Source organism: Prosopis cineraria, unplaced genomic scaffold, assembly GCF_029017545.1.
Source record: "Prosopis cineraria cultivar Desert tree isolate PC_DT_omini unplaced genomic scaffold, ASM2901754v1 PC1, whole genome shotgun sequence".
NCBI lineage: Eukaryota > Viridiplantae > Streptophyta > Magnoliopsida > Fabales > Fabaceae > Prosopis > Prosopis cineraria.
In genome coordinates, this window is record NW_026555332.1 from 40,476,171 (window position 1) to 40,491,081 (window position 14,911).

At 33.2% G+C, this 14,911-nt stretch overlaps 1 protein-coding gene across 2 annotated transcripts; it reads right to left on the reverse strand.

Moving 5' to 3' along the window:
• Nucleotides 1-9,852: 9,852 nt before the first annotated feature.
• LOC129311594 (ARF guanine-nucleotide exchange factor GNL2) lies at nt 9,853-14,690 on the reverse strand. Of its 2 annotated transcripts, none has more exons than XM_054953955.1 (2): nt 13,588-14,690; nt 9,853-12,985 (listed from the first exon to the last, which is right to left on the reverse strand). In XM_054953955.1, the coding sequence occupies exons 1-2, from the start codon at nt 14,622-14,624 to the stop codon at nt 10,036-10,038; spliced, it is 3,987 nt and encodes a 1,328-aa protein (XP_054809930.1). In that variant the 5' UTR covers nt 14,625-14,690; the 3' UTR covers nt 9,853-10,035. The 2 variants fall into 2 exon arrangements, with proteins under 2 accessions (XP_054809930.1, XP_054809920.1); XM_054953945.1 differs by having other exon boundaries at nt 9,853-13,102.
• Nucleotides 14,691-14,911: the final 221 nt, after the last annotated feature.

A 14,911-nucleotide genomic window follows, 5' to 3' on the forward strand; every position in this document is an offset into this window, starting at 1 on the left:
TTATATATATATATATATATAATATTTCTATATATTATCACATCCCTGTACATAAAAATAACCAGCCAAATAGCATAGTTCATATAAAATTTTCATCCAAAACTATCAACTATCCAACACAATTCATTTACAATTTGCAACAATTAAAATTGTCATCATTAACTATCCAAAACTAAGATATCCGAAACTTGTTTGAAACTAACAAATTTATTAAAATTGTCTAGATTATTTAAACCCACAAACTCTCCATAATTCATTTTGTGAAATATCTATTATCATGAAAACAAATGAATTACCAAACCTAAGATAGCGTTGGGATCTTTTAGAACTATAGCTGGCAAGCTAGCAAAATCATCCTATTTGATGGAAACATAAACATCATTACATAATTGGGCAAAAGAAAAAGTAAGCACACACAAATCATTAAAACAAACTCTCTTGTATTAAATAAGTTATAGATTTTAGAAATGATGAGACTTGTTTATATAGCTAACAATGCATAAAGTTTGTGATTAAATCAATGAACATTATAGGCATAATTAAATACTAAATACCAAAACAAAGAAGGAAAACTAACATACCGAGTAGGCTTTTGGCCATTTTTACTCCTTGTAATTAATGCTATGAATGTTGTCTGCAACAAAAGAAAAAAAATACGGACAAATTACTCATCCTTAACATATAAAGTACAATTTAAATTAAAATAAAAAAGATAGGAGCCATTTAATTTTTATAGTTTGTTTATTTGCTTATGAATATGGTTCATCTATCTCTCTTCACATTTATTTTGTGAAGTATCTATAATAAAATTTTTAATGTAGATCATTATAACCATCAATAGAAGAACTAAAACTTAATTATCATAATCATCATTACACTTAATATTACTTATTTAGACTTTACAACCTCAAATCATCATAAAAATCCATCTACTTAATCTAGGGTTTTAAATTTGTGCTCTCTATCATCATAACTACCACACAACAACCTAAATAACACCTATGTAATCTCAAAATCACCATCAAATTTGGACCCAATTGTTGGGTATCCCCAAAAATGAAAACCCTAAGCATAAACTCTATAAAAACTAACTGAAAGAAGAGATGGGAGGGTAAGAATGAGATTAGGCAAGCTTATCTTATTGATTTGAACTTAAAAAATTCTTGAAATCAATGCCTCCAATAATTCCACGAGCAACTAGTTGAAGACACCAACACAAGAACATTTGAAAATGGAGAATAAGAAGAAGGGGGAGGGAGATTTTTTAAGAAACAAAAGATAGGGTTTCAAGAAAAGGATGAGAATAGGTGGAGAGGATTAATGCCACTGAAGATATGTGGTTTTAAGCAAGTAAAATGGTGAAGATTGAAGAACAAATCATGTCTATAAGTGAGAAATTGTGAAAAATAATATCTGTGCAAGAGGAAGAAGATAATATAGAAATTTAAAAGATTTTTTATATCAATTCCTTGCAAAAATTTAAAAGACTTTTTATATTGATTCCCTAAGGAATCGATATAGAAAGTACTTTCTACATCATTTTTGACTGGAACTGATGTAAAAAGTAATTAATTTTTAAAATTTTAATAACTTTTTACATTAGTTGACTAGGAAACTGATGTAAAAAGTAATATTTTCTACATCGGTTCCCTATGGAACCAATGTAGAAAGTGTAATAGTTAAGCTGATAATTATAAAATTGTCACCCTCTTTACTTTCTACTAAAGCTATATAAAAGACTGATCTGACAAGATTTTAATCTAACCTAAAGTCTAGTCCTTTTCATGAAAAGGAATGAATAAGCAACCCATGATCTGGTCTAGTCATAGTATAACTATAACATCCTAATTTTCTAATCTTGTAATTAGTTATTAATTAGGGATACATTAGTAATTAGTAAATAATTAGAAGTTTAGATGATTGTTTGATAATTTGACTTCTTGGGATGTTGAATGAGCAGATATAGATGAAAGAATCATGTTTCAGGACAAAGCACGTGCATGCAGTGAGTTTTATAACTAGTTTGGAGTTGAATAATAGAGCTTTGGACCTCTAAGCTCAATTTAGCCCTAAATCGAAGGTAAAATGGATGAAAATGGTGTAAGAGTAAAATAGGATCATTTGAAATAATGTAAAGTGGTAATTAAGTACTAATTAACTTGGATGTACTAAATGGAAAGTAATGGATGGCTAGTTATAGCTCATTTGACAATTAAGTAATTTTTGGTCAATTAAATCAATTGATCAATAATGCTAATTATATGTAGATTGACATATTTTGCGAGTAAATTATGGAAAAAAGCTTGTAAGAAGTAGTAATGGTAATTAAAAATTTATGGGTAACCTTTTTTGTGACATAAGGATTAAGGTAACTAAATAACTTTATCTATTTGACTAATTATTGTAACTGTATGTAAGTTTGTTATTCAATGCATGAAACTATTTTAAACTGAGCATGTTGTGTGTTATTGTATGAAAATGAACTTTGACCCAAACAAATAAGTGAAATCATGTGATAATATTATATATGTATATGTGTGTATGGTGGTGATTGGGAACCTATGATTGATTCAGAAAGCATGATCATATGGGTGGGAGTTTATCTCTGTGGAGTGAAGTGAAAGATCATATGACATTATTTTCTTTAGTACCCAACAGGGTGTGATGTTCGAGAATTATATCTCTTTAATACTTATTAAGGTACGGTGTTGGAGATTATCTCCTTAATGCCTATTGAGGTGTGGTGTGTAATATCCTAAAATTTAAACGAAGATTAATTAAGGTAATCAAAGATAAATGAGTAATTTTGGAGAAATATTTAGAGCTAAATAATTTATATTAGGAGACTATTATTGAACTTAATTTAAAATAAAATCCAAATCTTGAATTATGATTTTTTTTTAAAAAATAGAAATAGTAATAATAATATTATTAAAAAAGAAGAAGGAAGAAGGAAGAAGAAGGAAAAGGAATATTATATTAAAAAATGAATGGGAGGGGCAAAAATTTCTATGCGTGTATATAATAAAAATAATAATAATTTTGCTCAAAATAGTAATAATAATAATAATAATAATAATAATGAGATTGGAAAAAAAATATGTGGGCCCCACTGCTTTTTTTTTTGAAAAAAACAACACAATCTTAAATCTTTTTTTCATTTCCCCTCCCTTTTGCTTTTTGTTTCTGTGTGCGTGAACAGGGAGAGACCAAGCAAGAGACGCTGGCGAGGGGACTGATTTAAGAGATGGAGCTTTATAATAAAATATTTTAGATAAAATTTTAAGTATTTTAAATTAATTAAGTGTTCTAAATATTTTTTTTAGTCATATTTCCTCTTAAGCTTTAAATTTTAGGGTTATGAAAAATTCAGGGTTTGAAAGAGGGATGAATTTTTTATAAATAAATATAGCTATTGAGGTTGTTGGTAGCATAACACATATCCTATAATATTGTTTTACTAATAGAATTAGAATTTGAGGCCTTTGAGTTTATCCCTAAATATCTATGGGTAGATTTTTGATTAAATCTAAAAATATAAATTAATTTCTTGATATGTAGATAATTATTTAGAATGAGAAATAAATTATTATGGCTATAGAATAATGGTTCTAGGCTTGAGATTAAGTTTACAATTTTTGGATATTTTTTTGTGCAAAATTTTGAAATAAAAAGAAAAATTTTGATATTAGAAAATTATTTGAATGATGATTTTAGCCAAACTTTAATAAAATTATTGTGAAGAAGGCTATTGAACCAAGTAGATGGGTTCAAATATATGAAGTTGAATTTTAGGACTCAAGAGGCTAAAACTAAGGTTTTAAAAAATAAAATAAAATAAATACCTAAGTATTGAAATATGAGTGAAAATTATGTTAACAATATTATTGACACATTGTGATATGATTAAATGTAGATTAATTATTATTTAGCAGAAATCAAGCTTTAAAAAGCTTTGAGAGTCTTGTAACTTGAGGGGTAATATTTGACCTCTCAAAAGTTGAGGTAATTGAGAGAAATCTATTTTATGCATTTGTATATTAATTAATTATTTTTCTTGTGAAACAAATGAATAAGTATGTCTATATCTAAATCTTGAAATTGTTGTTTGTAATGCATATATGGCTTTGTTAAGATCCTATAATTTGTGATTGAGTTAATTGTGACATGATTTGAGTAATGAGATTGAGGGTTGATGTTGATGTGTATACTCTTGATTATAAATTATGGATTATGCATGGTGATGAATTGTATATAAGCATGTTGATTTTTTCATATCATGCTAATGTCATTTATGTGGTAACATGAAAATTGATGTATGAGACATGATTGAAATATGATGATTCTTGATACTTGTTGAGCATCAAAATTAAGGAACATGTGGATAATTGTGAATTACACATATGAGTTATTGAAATGCATTTTATCATGAGTATAATCATATAGCAGGAGTTTGCCTTAGTAAAAGAGCTAGAGGTTGTGCAAAATCCATATGGTACTTGGCTATTAACCGATAATCCTAAGGGTTATAGCCCCTACTTGCCTTGTAGTGTATTGTAGCATTGTTCCTATTAAAGGACTTACCCTACTGGACTATCTGGAGTTTTAGGTAGAGCTAATCTTGGGTATGACGCCTCATAGTATGTGATTTGGGAGAAACTTTATTCATAAATAAGTAAGATAATCTTGGCCTGGTAGCCCTTCACAATATGATTAAGGTCTTAAGTGATATCACCACATGGACGATCCCTTTTTATTATTAGCCCATGGATGTCATAGCAGAAAAAATAAGGAGGGGACATAAGAAAGAGATTGATCATGCATATTATTATTATTATTATTATTATTATTATTATTATTATTATTATTATACCATTTGAGTGATTGATGGCTATGTTTGAGACTGTGATTGTAATTGTGGAAATGAAAACATGTGGTAAATATGTGAATAATGTATATGTGGCCACTTATGCCAATTTTGTATGAATATTCAATATTTATGGGCAATCATGCCAATTTTATACTTGACTTTATTCTTGAAATTATTCACATGAGTTTGATGTTAATGTGATTAACATGATCTTGATATGATTACTTACATGGTTATCTTGATTAATTTATCAGCCACTTGCATTCATATTAATTATCATACATTTGTATAACTTAGATGTACCTTAATTACTGAGTGGTTATACTCACCCCTCTCTTTTAACATATTATAGGAGCTAGCTCATCTGGGAAGAACAGAGAAAAGGAGCATTAGGTCAAGTGATAATAATCACTTTTGTAACTCACCCCTCTCTTTTTCATTTTGGTATGTGTATTTAGTTTATGATATTGTCAATTAGAACAATATATTCTTGATCCACTTGCATTATGGGTTTTGAGTTGGGTGAAACATTTTGGGCCCTTAGGTATGTGGTTTGGTGCTTATGTTTTTATTAGTGGGCTAAAATATTTGTGCAAGTGAAAATAGTTATTAAATGCATGATTTGATAATTGAAAAATTGTTCTGATCTCCCCTTGTGTTTTGATGTCTAAGGGTGAGTGGTTAATATTAATTACATGTGAATGAAAAGGAAAATTCATGCATGTGATGAGCTATTTGATGAATAGATGATATATAGAGTATGATAACTAGGTGATAATCATTGTGATAAATGTGATTGAGACATTAGCCCCTCACTACTAGTTATGGAAGGATTTAAGTGGCCAAGTGTTATGTTGATGAATATATATATAATGTAGAGTATGATATAAAAAGAAAATAAGGGAGAGTTTTTCTCCTATCTTGATATGCGTTTCTTAATCATGCTTCCTCACATGTTTAATTGAATAATGTGAGCTTCTAAAATATTTTAAAGACTTGAGATTCCTTTATTTTAAATAGTTTGTAAAAATACATGTTAAGAATTTCTTTAGATTAATCTCTTATAGCATAATTCTTTTAGGTTAGTCCTTGATTAATCAGTTAGTGTGATGATTTAAGTTATAATTTAGGACGTTCTTTTACATAGTATTGGAGATTTGGACTCCTTAGTATCAATACAATGTAGTGTTAGAGTCAACAATATCCTATTGTATGTATTGAGGAAACCCATAGCCTAGAAGTGAGATAAAACACTTTTAGCTGGGTGATTTTACCACTGAAAGTGAACTCAAGGCCAATAAGAGTATATATTGGTCTAAGACAAGTTTATGATTTCAAGTCGGGATGATTTAAATTTTTGCTCGATAGTGATCATACTATATGTTAGAAAAGCAGTAAAAAAGCGATGAATTGTGGTAAATATAATGTTAAAAAGTGGTGAAATGATATTTATTGACATGATTTAAAGTGAAACATATGTTATATGCCATGTTCAAATATATAATATGCAATACTTGCTTAGGGTTGATGTGATAATTGATAGTAAAGATTTATTTTATTACTAAGATTATCATCTCACTTTATAGTTATATTTTCACAAGTCAGATTAATGATCAAGGAAAGAGGAAAGAGTTAGGACCGCATAATAAGTGTCGTGGCTGTGAAAACTCTTGAGTTTGTGTAACGAACTAATTTAATGTGAATATTATATATATAAGTTGCCATAGGGATTGCATGCATGTTTAAGTTGTGAATTATGGGGAATTTGTATTGATTTTTGTAAATCTTAACTCATAGACAGAAATATGTAGTGAAATGATTATCAAGGGTTAAGGTTTAATTATAAGTATGATGTGAATGTGTATAGTTGTGATTCGTGTGAATGCATATTGAAAATGGCTAAGTGGGTTAGTTTATGTTAATTTGTGAAATGTGAAAATGGGTTGTTAAATGGCCAAAATGTGATATATATGTGTATATAATATAAAATACAATCAATTAGGTGTATTAGGCCTTTTTAGACTGGGTTCAATACCTAAAATGGTCTAATGAGATAATGAGATTGATTTGCACACTTGGGTGCGCTCATTAGTTAGCTTATGAAATAAGTTTCATATAGGCGCTTGAATCACTCCTATCAGATGTTAAATGTAAAAACAGCGCATGCCAAAAGTTTATCATTTATGCTGTCAAATGACAATAATAGAAACAAGTTTGTGCGTTGCAGCTCATTGCATATCATGCCGCAATGCATGGCATAGAAAAGGTTAGAGCTCGTGGCTTTGTATCACATGCTACAGCACGTACCTCATAATCGGTCCTTATTTTATTGTTTTAAAGGCATACAATGATTGATATAAATGTATATGATTTGTTTTCGCTGTGTATAGCTCTAATATGTTAAGATGTTGATGATTTTGCAAAAATAAGTCTTAAGCCCAAGCTTTTCAATTAAAATATTTGATTACGGTTTGGCTTGATTGGTGGTGATTAGGTTAATCCTCTGCTTATATCACGGGGATATAGGAAAGGGTTACAATAATTAGAAGCTAAATAGGATCGGACTGGTCCAGTAGGAATAGGAGACTGGTTTCAGTGTTGTCCAGTATCTCACTTTATTTTTGTGTTATCTATAAGAGGCAGCAATTCATTTCAACATAATAAAATTACTCATAGTCATAAAATTTATCACAACAACAACAATTATAAATCTACAACAATTTCTAACAATAATAAAAATTATTTCAATTATAACACAAATGATTCAAATTAAATAACCTTTAACAACATTAAACAACTTTTAACATATCTAAAGTCTATTACACCAGGTTAACAACAAATTTCACTAATAGAAGGAGAACAATGAGGTAGATCAATATTGAAATTTTGCTCAATGTTCATGACTTCACAAGTACAAAATACAAAATATTACTAATTATTATTATAAATTAACTTATTATAATCATAATTAATAAATTAATTATAATTATATTAAATAAATTCATAGGACCAAATCGGACTAAGTGGTCTACATGCTTGATCTCTTATCCAATCCAACCCAAAAAAGAGTCTAATTTTTTTAGTCTTTTTGGTCCTAAAAAAACTAATTTTTATCACAAGGCTGAGTTTGTCTTGGGTTGGCTAGACCGAACTAGACTAGAAGACTTTTGCACAGCTCCTACTTTCTACATCATTTGTATAGCATTTAATGTTGAAAGTGCCCTATAAAAAGCCAAATATGTACTAGTGAATGAGTATGTCCTGCAGTACTAATAATTGTATCTATCAGTCTTTTATTAGAGAGATTGAACAAAGAGAGATATATATTCCACACTCAAGCTAATCATAAATATCTTACTTTAGTTTAGAACCCTAGCTATTAATGGAGGGTGAAAGTAAGGGATCAAGGAGACTAATATGTTCCTGGTGTATATATTTAACCAAAACAAACATGAAATACAATTTCATGGACACAAATTCAAAGCGAGAGCCCATTCAAAAAAAAAAAAAAAGCTTGCTTATTAGGAGAGAAAACTCCTAACACTTATAAACCTTATTTTTATAAGCTAGCTTGCTGCCTAGTGAGACTATCCAAATAGCTTTTCCCTATACATGACTGCCTAAACAAAATAAACTTGCCTCTGTGGATCGAACGCAACATATCTATCATGAAGTTGTAGGAAATATTTCAATGTAACCAGAGAATTTTGCCCCCTTATCGTATCTGTTTAGTTGAGATTACATGAATTTTTATCTATATTTTAAATGTACATTGTTGAATTATTTCTTTGAAACAACAAGCTAACGTGTATTTTAATCTAATTTACATTTTATCAAAATATTTCTATGAAACTAAAGACAGATCTAAAGAATGTATTTTTTTAACCAATCTAATTATATATACATATTTGATAAAGCCACATTTTATTTTTTATTTTATATGATATAAAATGTATTTATTTTTAAAATCTAGAAGGGATTATCTTAGTCAAAATTTAAAATTTAATAAATTCAAATATTTTATGTAGAAATTTCTGAAGTTCCAAAAATTCAAGAAGCAGATGCACCTTACTGACCTTCGTTTTTTGTTTTTTATTAATGCAGAACTGACCTCCGTTTTAGATAAGAAAAATTGGGGAAAAGGAACGTGCTGAACTCTCATAAAGAAGCATTCCTCATTTGGACCGACAATTAGGCGAGATCAAGCCAACGATCAACCCATTTGGAAGCCCAAAGGCCCAATTCTATTTGGGCTCAATTGACCCTTAATAGTCCTAGTTCACTTAGCGGCTGTTTATTTGGAGGAAAGGAAAGGGATTTTGCACCCCCTCCCCTTATTTGGTTTGAATAATTGGAGGGGAAGGAAGGAAATTTTTTTCAAAATCTCCCCTCCACTTCCTCCAAATTGGAGGGAGGGATAAAATTTTTCATATCCTGATTAATATGCCTTCCGTGATGAGTTTAAAAAATGTAGATATACATTTCAATGTTAATAAGTTAAAAAAAAAAAATTCTCCACTCCACTCTACTCTCCTTCACTCAAACCAAACACACCAAGGTAGCTTCCCTCCCCCAAATTGGAGGGGGAGCCTCCCTTCCCTCCTTTTAAATCAAATAAACCTTTAGACATAACTTTTAAGTAATAACGACTTTAAAAGGAGCCCTTCATTACTTACATTTATATTCAATTTGTGCTACTTGCTTACCCCTCTCTCTCTCTATATATAAATAAATAAATATATATATATATATATATATATTATATTGGTAATAGTCTTGCTCCATAATTTCAATTCATAAAATTTGCCCACTAACTGTTTAGTGGGGTCCAGATATCCAAGTCTTGGATCATGAAAATGATATGATATTACTAATATATAATGGCCATGCTTTCATTTTTCTCGGGGTGATCTTTAGGGTCAGTTTACAAAGATTTTAATATGCACATAAACATCAATAACTACAAGGTTATGATTTTTGGGAGTAATTAGAGTAGACTCGTACAGTTTACAAGGAATTTGACATTGAGTTGCATTTTTCTCTATTTGAAAACAATATGTACAAATTTGAATCTTCATTTAAATGTATAGAAAAGATGAAACCCGGTGACAAAAATGAATGGAGGGAGGTGAAAATAAAAGTAGTTTAATAAACATTATGTGGTGTTAATCAGGGAAAAGCTCGTCTTTAAGAGCAGGTGCAATCCACTGTATCTGAAAATATGTGGTTTCCCATAGATCGTCATCTTCTCTTGGCACTAAAATCTCCTTTTCCTTCATTCTCGTGATTATCCTCCTCAGCAAATTTGGGACTAAATCTTGCATAGTTGTTGTACCGTACTGTCCCAAATCAGCTTTCATGCAAGTATCCATTCTTCTCAATATTCCCAACCAGAATGTTCGAAACCCATTGCTCTCAGATATTGGCTTCAGGAACTGCAAGTACACGTCTGTCATTAGCTCCATTGAAATCTTAAGTGTCCCTTCCATGCTTCTCATCTCCCTCTCTGAGTTCTCTCTCCTTGAGTACTCCAACATCTTCTCATGAAGATCATCCACCATTGCAAATATCACTAGGTTGAAGCAGCTTATATAATTTGCTGAAGTGAATAGTAGCTCCTCAGCCAGATCAAAGCTCTTGCGTAAAGACTGAACTGCATAGTTCCTTATCTCCTCTCGTCGAGCTAGACTTGTCTTTTTAAATGCCTCTCCGAGTTTAACAAATAGATTCATGGTGAAATTTGATGAACCGCCTCTTGGATTTTCCTCAATTGAAGAGCTACTAGCATTGCTTACTCCACTGAAATTACTTCCTGGATCTGAATACTGATTTCTCTGCCACTGAATCAACAAATTCACTGACTCAGATAGTAAATCTAGTATCTTAAGATTCTTTTCCAGAGGACTGTTTCTAAGTGCGATAAAGCTAAAAGCACAATCTATACAATATGAATAATTTGATCGTGAAAAATGCACCCCATCTGACATTAATGAGATCAAGGCCTCAGAACTTTGATCATATGTTTCAGGATGCCTTCCAGTGATTGATAATAAATGTAAAACCGTCTTCCACCCAAGATGTGCTTGCAAATTTCCAGGATACTCGTAGATTAATTGGATAACTGACTGTGATATGATCCCACAGCAAGTATCAAGAATTTCTTTATCAAGCATCCACATTAAGTTTATGGACTTGAAAATAAGCTCCTCTGGGAGTTTATCAGCCTGAAGTGAAGAAAGAATCCTAAGAGAGATCCTAAAAAGGGATGCAATGGCCTTTTCTGCAAAAGGGATAGGGGAGAAGATAGGAAATTGAGCGACCATTAGAAAGTACTCATGGAATTGAGGCCAAAACGCTTGAAATCTGTGAACATTGACTAATGTGATTGCAGTAATCAAGTCCCAACAAAACCCAACAGTTTCTTCTTCTTCAATGGGCGTGTTAAATTTTTGACCTTTTCCAGCTGCTGCAAATATTAATGATCGTCCAAGATTTTGTAAAGATTCTTCAGGGATGTTTGAGCTTTTGCTGAAGATGTTACCAATTCGACACTGTCTGATCATGTTCACATTCTGTTCAAATTCAGTGCCAACGATCAAATTGTCCTCCCTGCCATCTCGTGATGAAAATGAGAAGTGACTAGCTATGTTAGAAACCTGTCGGCTTCCTAATTTCGAGTTATGGACAGGAAAATTGACACTTGATCCATCCACTGACTGTGTTGGGATAAGGTCCAAATCAATGACAGATGGAGGGAGTAGCCTTAACTTCTTGAGTTTCAACAAGCAGTCTATAATATTCTTCCAACCACCTTTGATTGAGTCCCCAAAGTTGTTTGCAACGGTGAAAACAGCAACTGTTGCCATTCTAGGCTTCAAATCATTGCTGAACACATACAATGTCTCATCTATGGAAGCATAAGGATTTTGAAGTGTAGTGAATTTGCAAAATGACGTTATGAGCTCGTCCAGAGTGTCCTCCAATCCATATTGAGCAATCCTAGCCACTGAGAATAACCCTTCAATGCACTCATGAAGCAGATCATCTTCATCAGCGTGTTCGAAGAATGTAGAAAGAGCAGCCACTGCTGGACCTGCAATGCAAGCAAACATGTCTCTGCAGATCCTACGATCAAAATCACATTGGATGAAAGGTTGCACCACTTTAGATTGGTTTATAAGCTGAATCCACTTGCTTGGGTTCATATCTACATTTGTACTAGTTGGAGCAAGAAGCGGGTTTGACAGAATAGAATGATACAGCTCTGAGAGGAACTCTCTGGGTAGATCTTGCCCTTCGTTTATAGCTCTATTATTCTTTATGAAATCCTCTTCTGTCATTTTCTTCTTCACTTGGGGGTTGTGTTGATCAGTATTAAGCATGATGAGGGAGTAGCTCAGAATAAGAACAGTGTCCTTGCTTGCAAAAATATCTGCGGATTGGTGATCATAGTATCTCTCTGAGAATGCTTCAAGAACACGTTGAATCTTTTGAGACTCCCCTGGCAATCGAAAGGTTTCAAGATAGAACCTCAGTGCCGTGTCAAGAGCCATGCCAGTGAAATAAAAGGTGGCTGCAAACTCTCTGAGAACCTGGAGGTGGAAATCATCTGGGTCTCCAAGATATTCCCCTATCAGGTTCTTGTCTAGACCAGGAGTGTAGTGAAAGAAGAAAGCAAATGCCTTAGGATCAGGAGGATCAGAGATTAATTGAGCATGCTTTAAGTACTCAAGGCCCTTCTTATCATCTCTGATATAATGGTTTCCTGCGATTAACATTTTTCTCTTTTGCAATTTCCTTATACGTAAATGTTCCACCCAAGCTTCCAAGTCCTTGCAATCATTTTTCTCTTTCTCCTCCCAAAAGGGTGTGTACTCTGTGATATGATTTGAGTAGGGACCTAAAGCAGAGGAATCATCTTCCTTATCGATATTATCTGCGATATTGTGAATTATTATGACCAATCCTTCAAAGGCTTGGATCTGTAAAGAGGTTAAAGGACCGTTCCCTGCAAATGAGTGCTTGCACAACAATTTTCCAATCTCCTCAAATACATTCCGGCATAATGGATCACAATCATAGTTTGCGTAAGCTTCAACTACAAACGTGGGTTGCCTGCAAAAATTTATTATTCCTTCAACTGCAACTTCTTGGAGTTGAATAGCGTTTGCTAAAGCTGCTACTCTCAGAAGCACGTATCCAAAGAAGGCTTCTAGTTGCAGGCGAAGGAACCTGCAAAAATAAAATATAATAACCTAATAACCTTTTGTTTCCAAGCTGCAACAAAGCTGCAAAAATGAAATATATCGTGACTATTTGCATTCAAAATGTGATTCAAGTTATTCTAATACCAGGTGAAAAATCATGTAAAATATCATAAGTCTATATTTAGTTTTTTTCCCCCGCTCTAATATGCATATTAGGTGAATATCAGATGGGTTTGACACAAAACCTACTGACCCAAGAAAAATAATCAGCATAAATATAATTTTAAACAATCCAATTATTTTAAGATATCCAATATTGATTGCGTTTCAAAACTCAAGATATCATTGAAGCAAACAAGCCGGAGTTTAATTTGCATTAAAGTTTTGCTCAAAAAATCTATAAACCTGCTTGCACTCAGCTTAGAGTTTCGCAAAGCCATCTGTAGATGGAAATTAAACGAGCTTGATACCAAGAGTACACATGGTTCATAGTTTCCTCAAAAATCTAACCTTCGCAAACAGTGATATGCATTCAAAACGGTACTGCAAATCATGGACAAGACAAGGGAGCTGGACCACGTGCCATAATATATCAAATGGTGAAAGAGATCATCTTGGATCATCCTCATGAGTCTGGGATGCTTTCCTATCGCATCGCCACTCAATTCAATGGCCGAGTTGATCAAAATCAACGAGAAAATCTGAACATCTTCATCAGCTGAGTGAGCGTTGGAGCCCTCTGTTTCGACCACCTCCATCACATTCACTAGAGAACACAAGAAATGAAAAATATCGATGGCGCAACGAACCCCGTACCCAGACTCCAAAACCCCAACATCATCCGTGTCTGATTCTGAACTCTCTTCCCCATCCTTCACCTCGATCTGAGCCAGCCTCGAAAACACAATCTGAATAAGCTCGTGCATTGTGTACCTCGCGGTTCGCTGAAGCAAGTCACCTCTGTTTGCAGATTGCTGAACCACCTGGAAGCATGTGTTGACAATGGTACATACCGCTTGGTCGGAGAACAAAAAAGAGGCCCTGTGGCTCATGATGGCTGTTAGAACTTGAAGGATCCTCATCATGACGGCGTCTTCAGAGACAGGGTCAGTTTTCTCGAGTCGGCAGGAGGTGATGCCGTTGGCGACGGCATCGAGGGCATCTTTGGCGCCGGGGGTGTGTTCGTCGAAGATGCCGAGTTTGAGGATCTTGAGGACTGAGGAGAGGGAGACGGCAGTGGCGGACGCGGGGACGTCGTCGGCTTGGATAACATCGAGAAAGGGGGTGAGGTAGATGGAGGGGTCGACAGAGCGCCATTCCTGGTGGAGGTTGAAGATGAGAGATCGGAGGGAACGGAGGGAATTGACGGCGGCAGATTCGTAACTCTCGTCAGAGGGAAGGTAGGGGGAATTGATATCTGGGGGGCGACGGACGAGAGCCAGCACGGTTCCAACTTCGGTGCTTAGCATGCAAGACACTCCCAACTCTTTCCTTTTGAATCTTGTCGAACCTCTACGCTTGTCCCTATCTTCTTCTCCAGTGGTCATCGGGGCTCGCTACTTTTCTGAAATTGTTTCTTTTGAAAAACGGTTATCCACGGCAATTTGACAACGTTTTTCTCACAATCCGTTTTTTGTTTCATATTTCGTGGGGTAACCTTCGCTTTTAGAATATTTGTAGGGTTGCAAATTAAAGATATCAAAATTTGAAATGGGTATACTGCATGAAGATTATTCTCACTACAGTGAGGGCTCCAATAAAAGCAATGGTTACTTAAAATCACCGTAATTGTCCCCAACAAAATTTAAAATCGCAGTGTGTAATAATAGTCTCT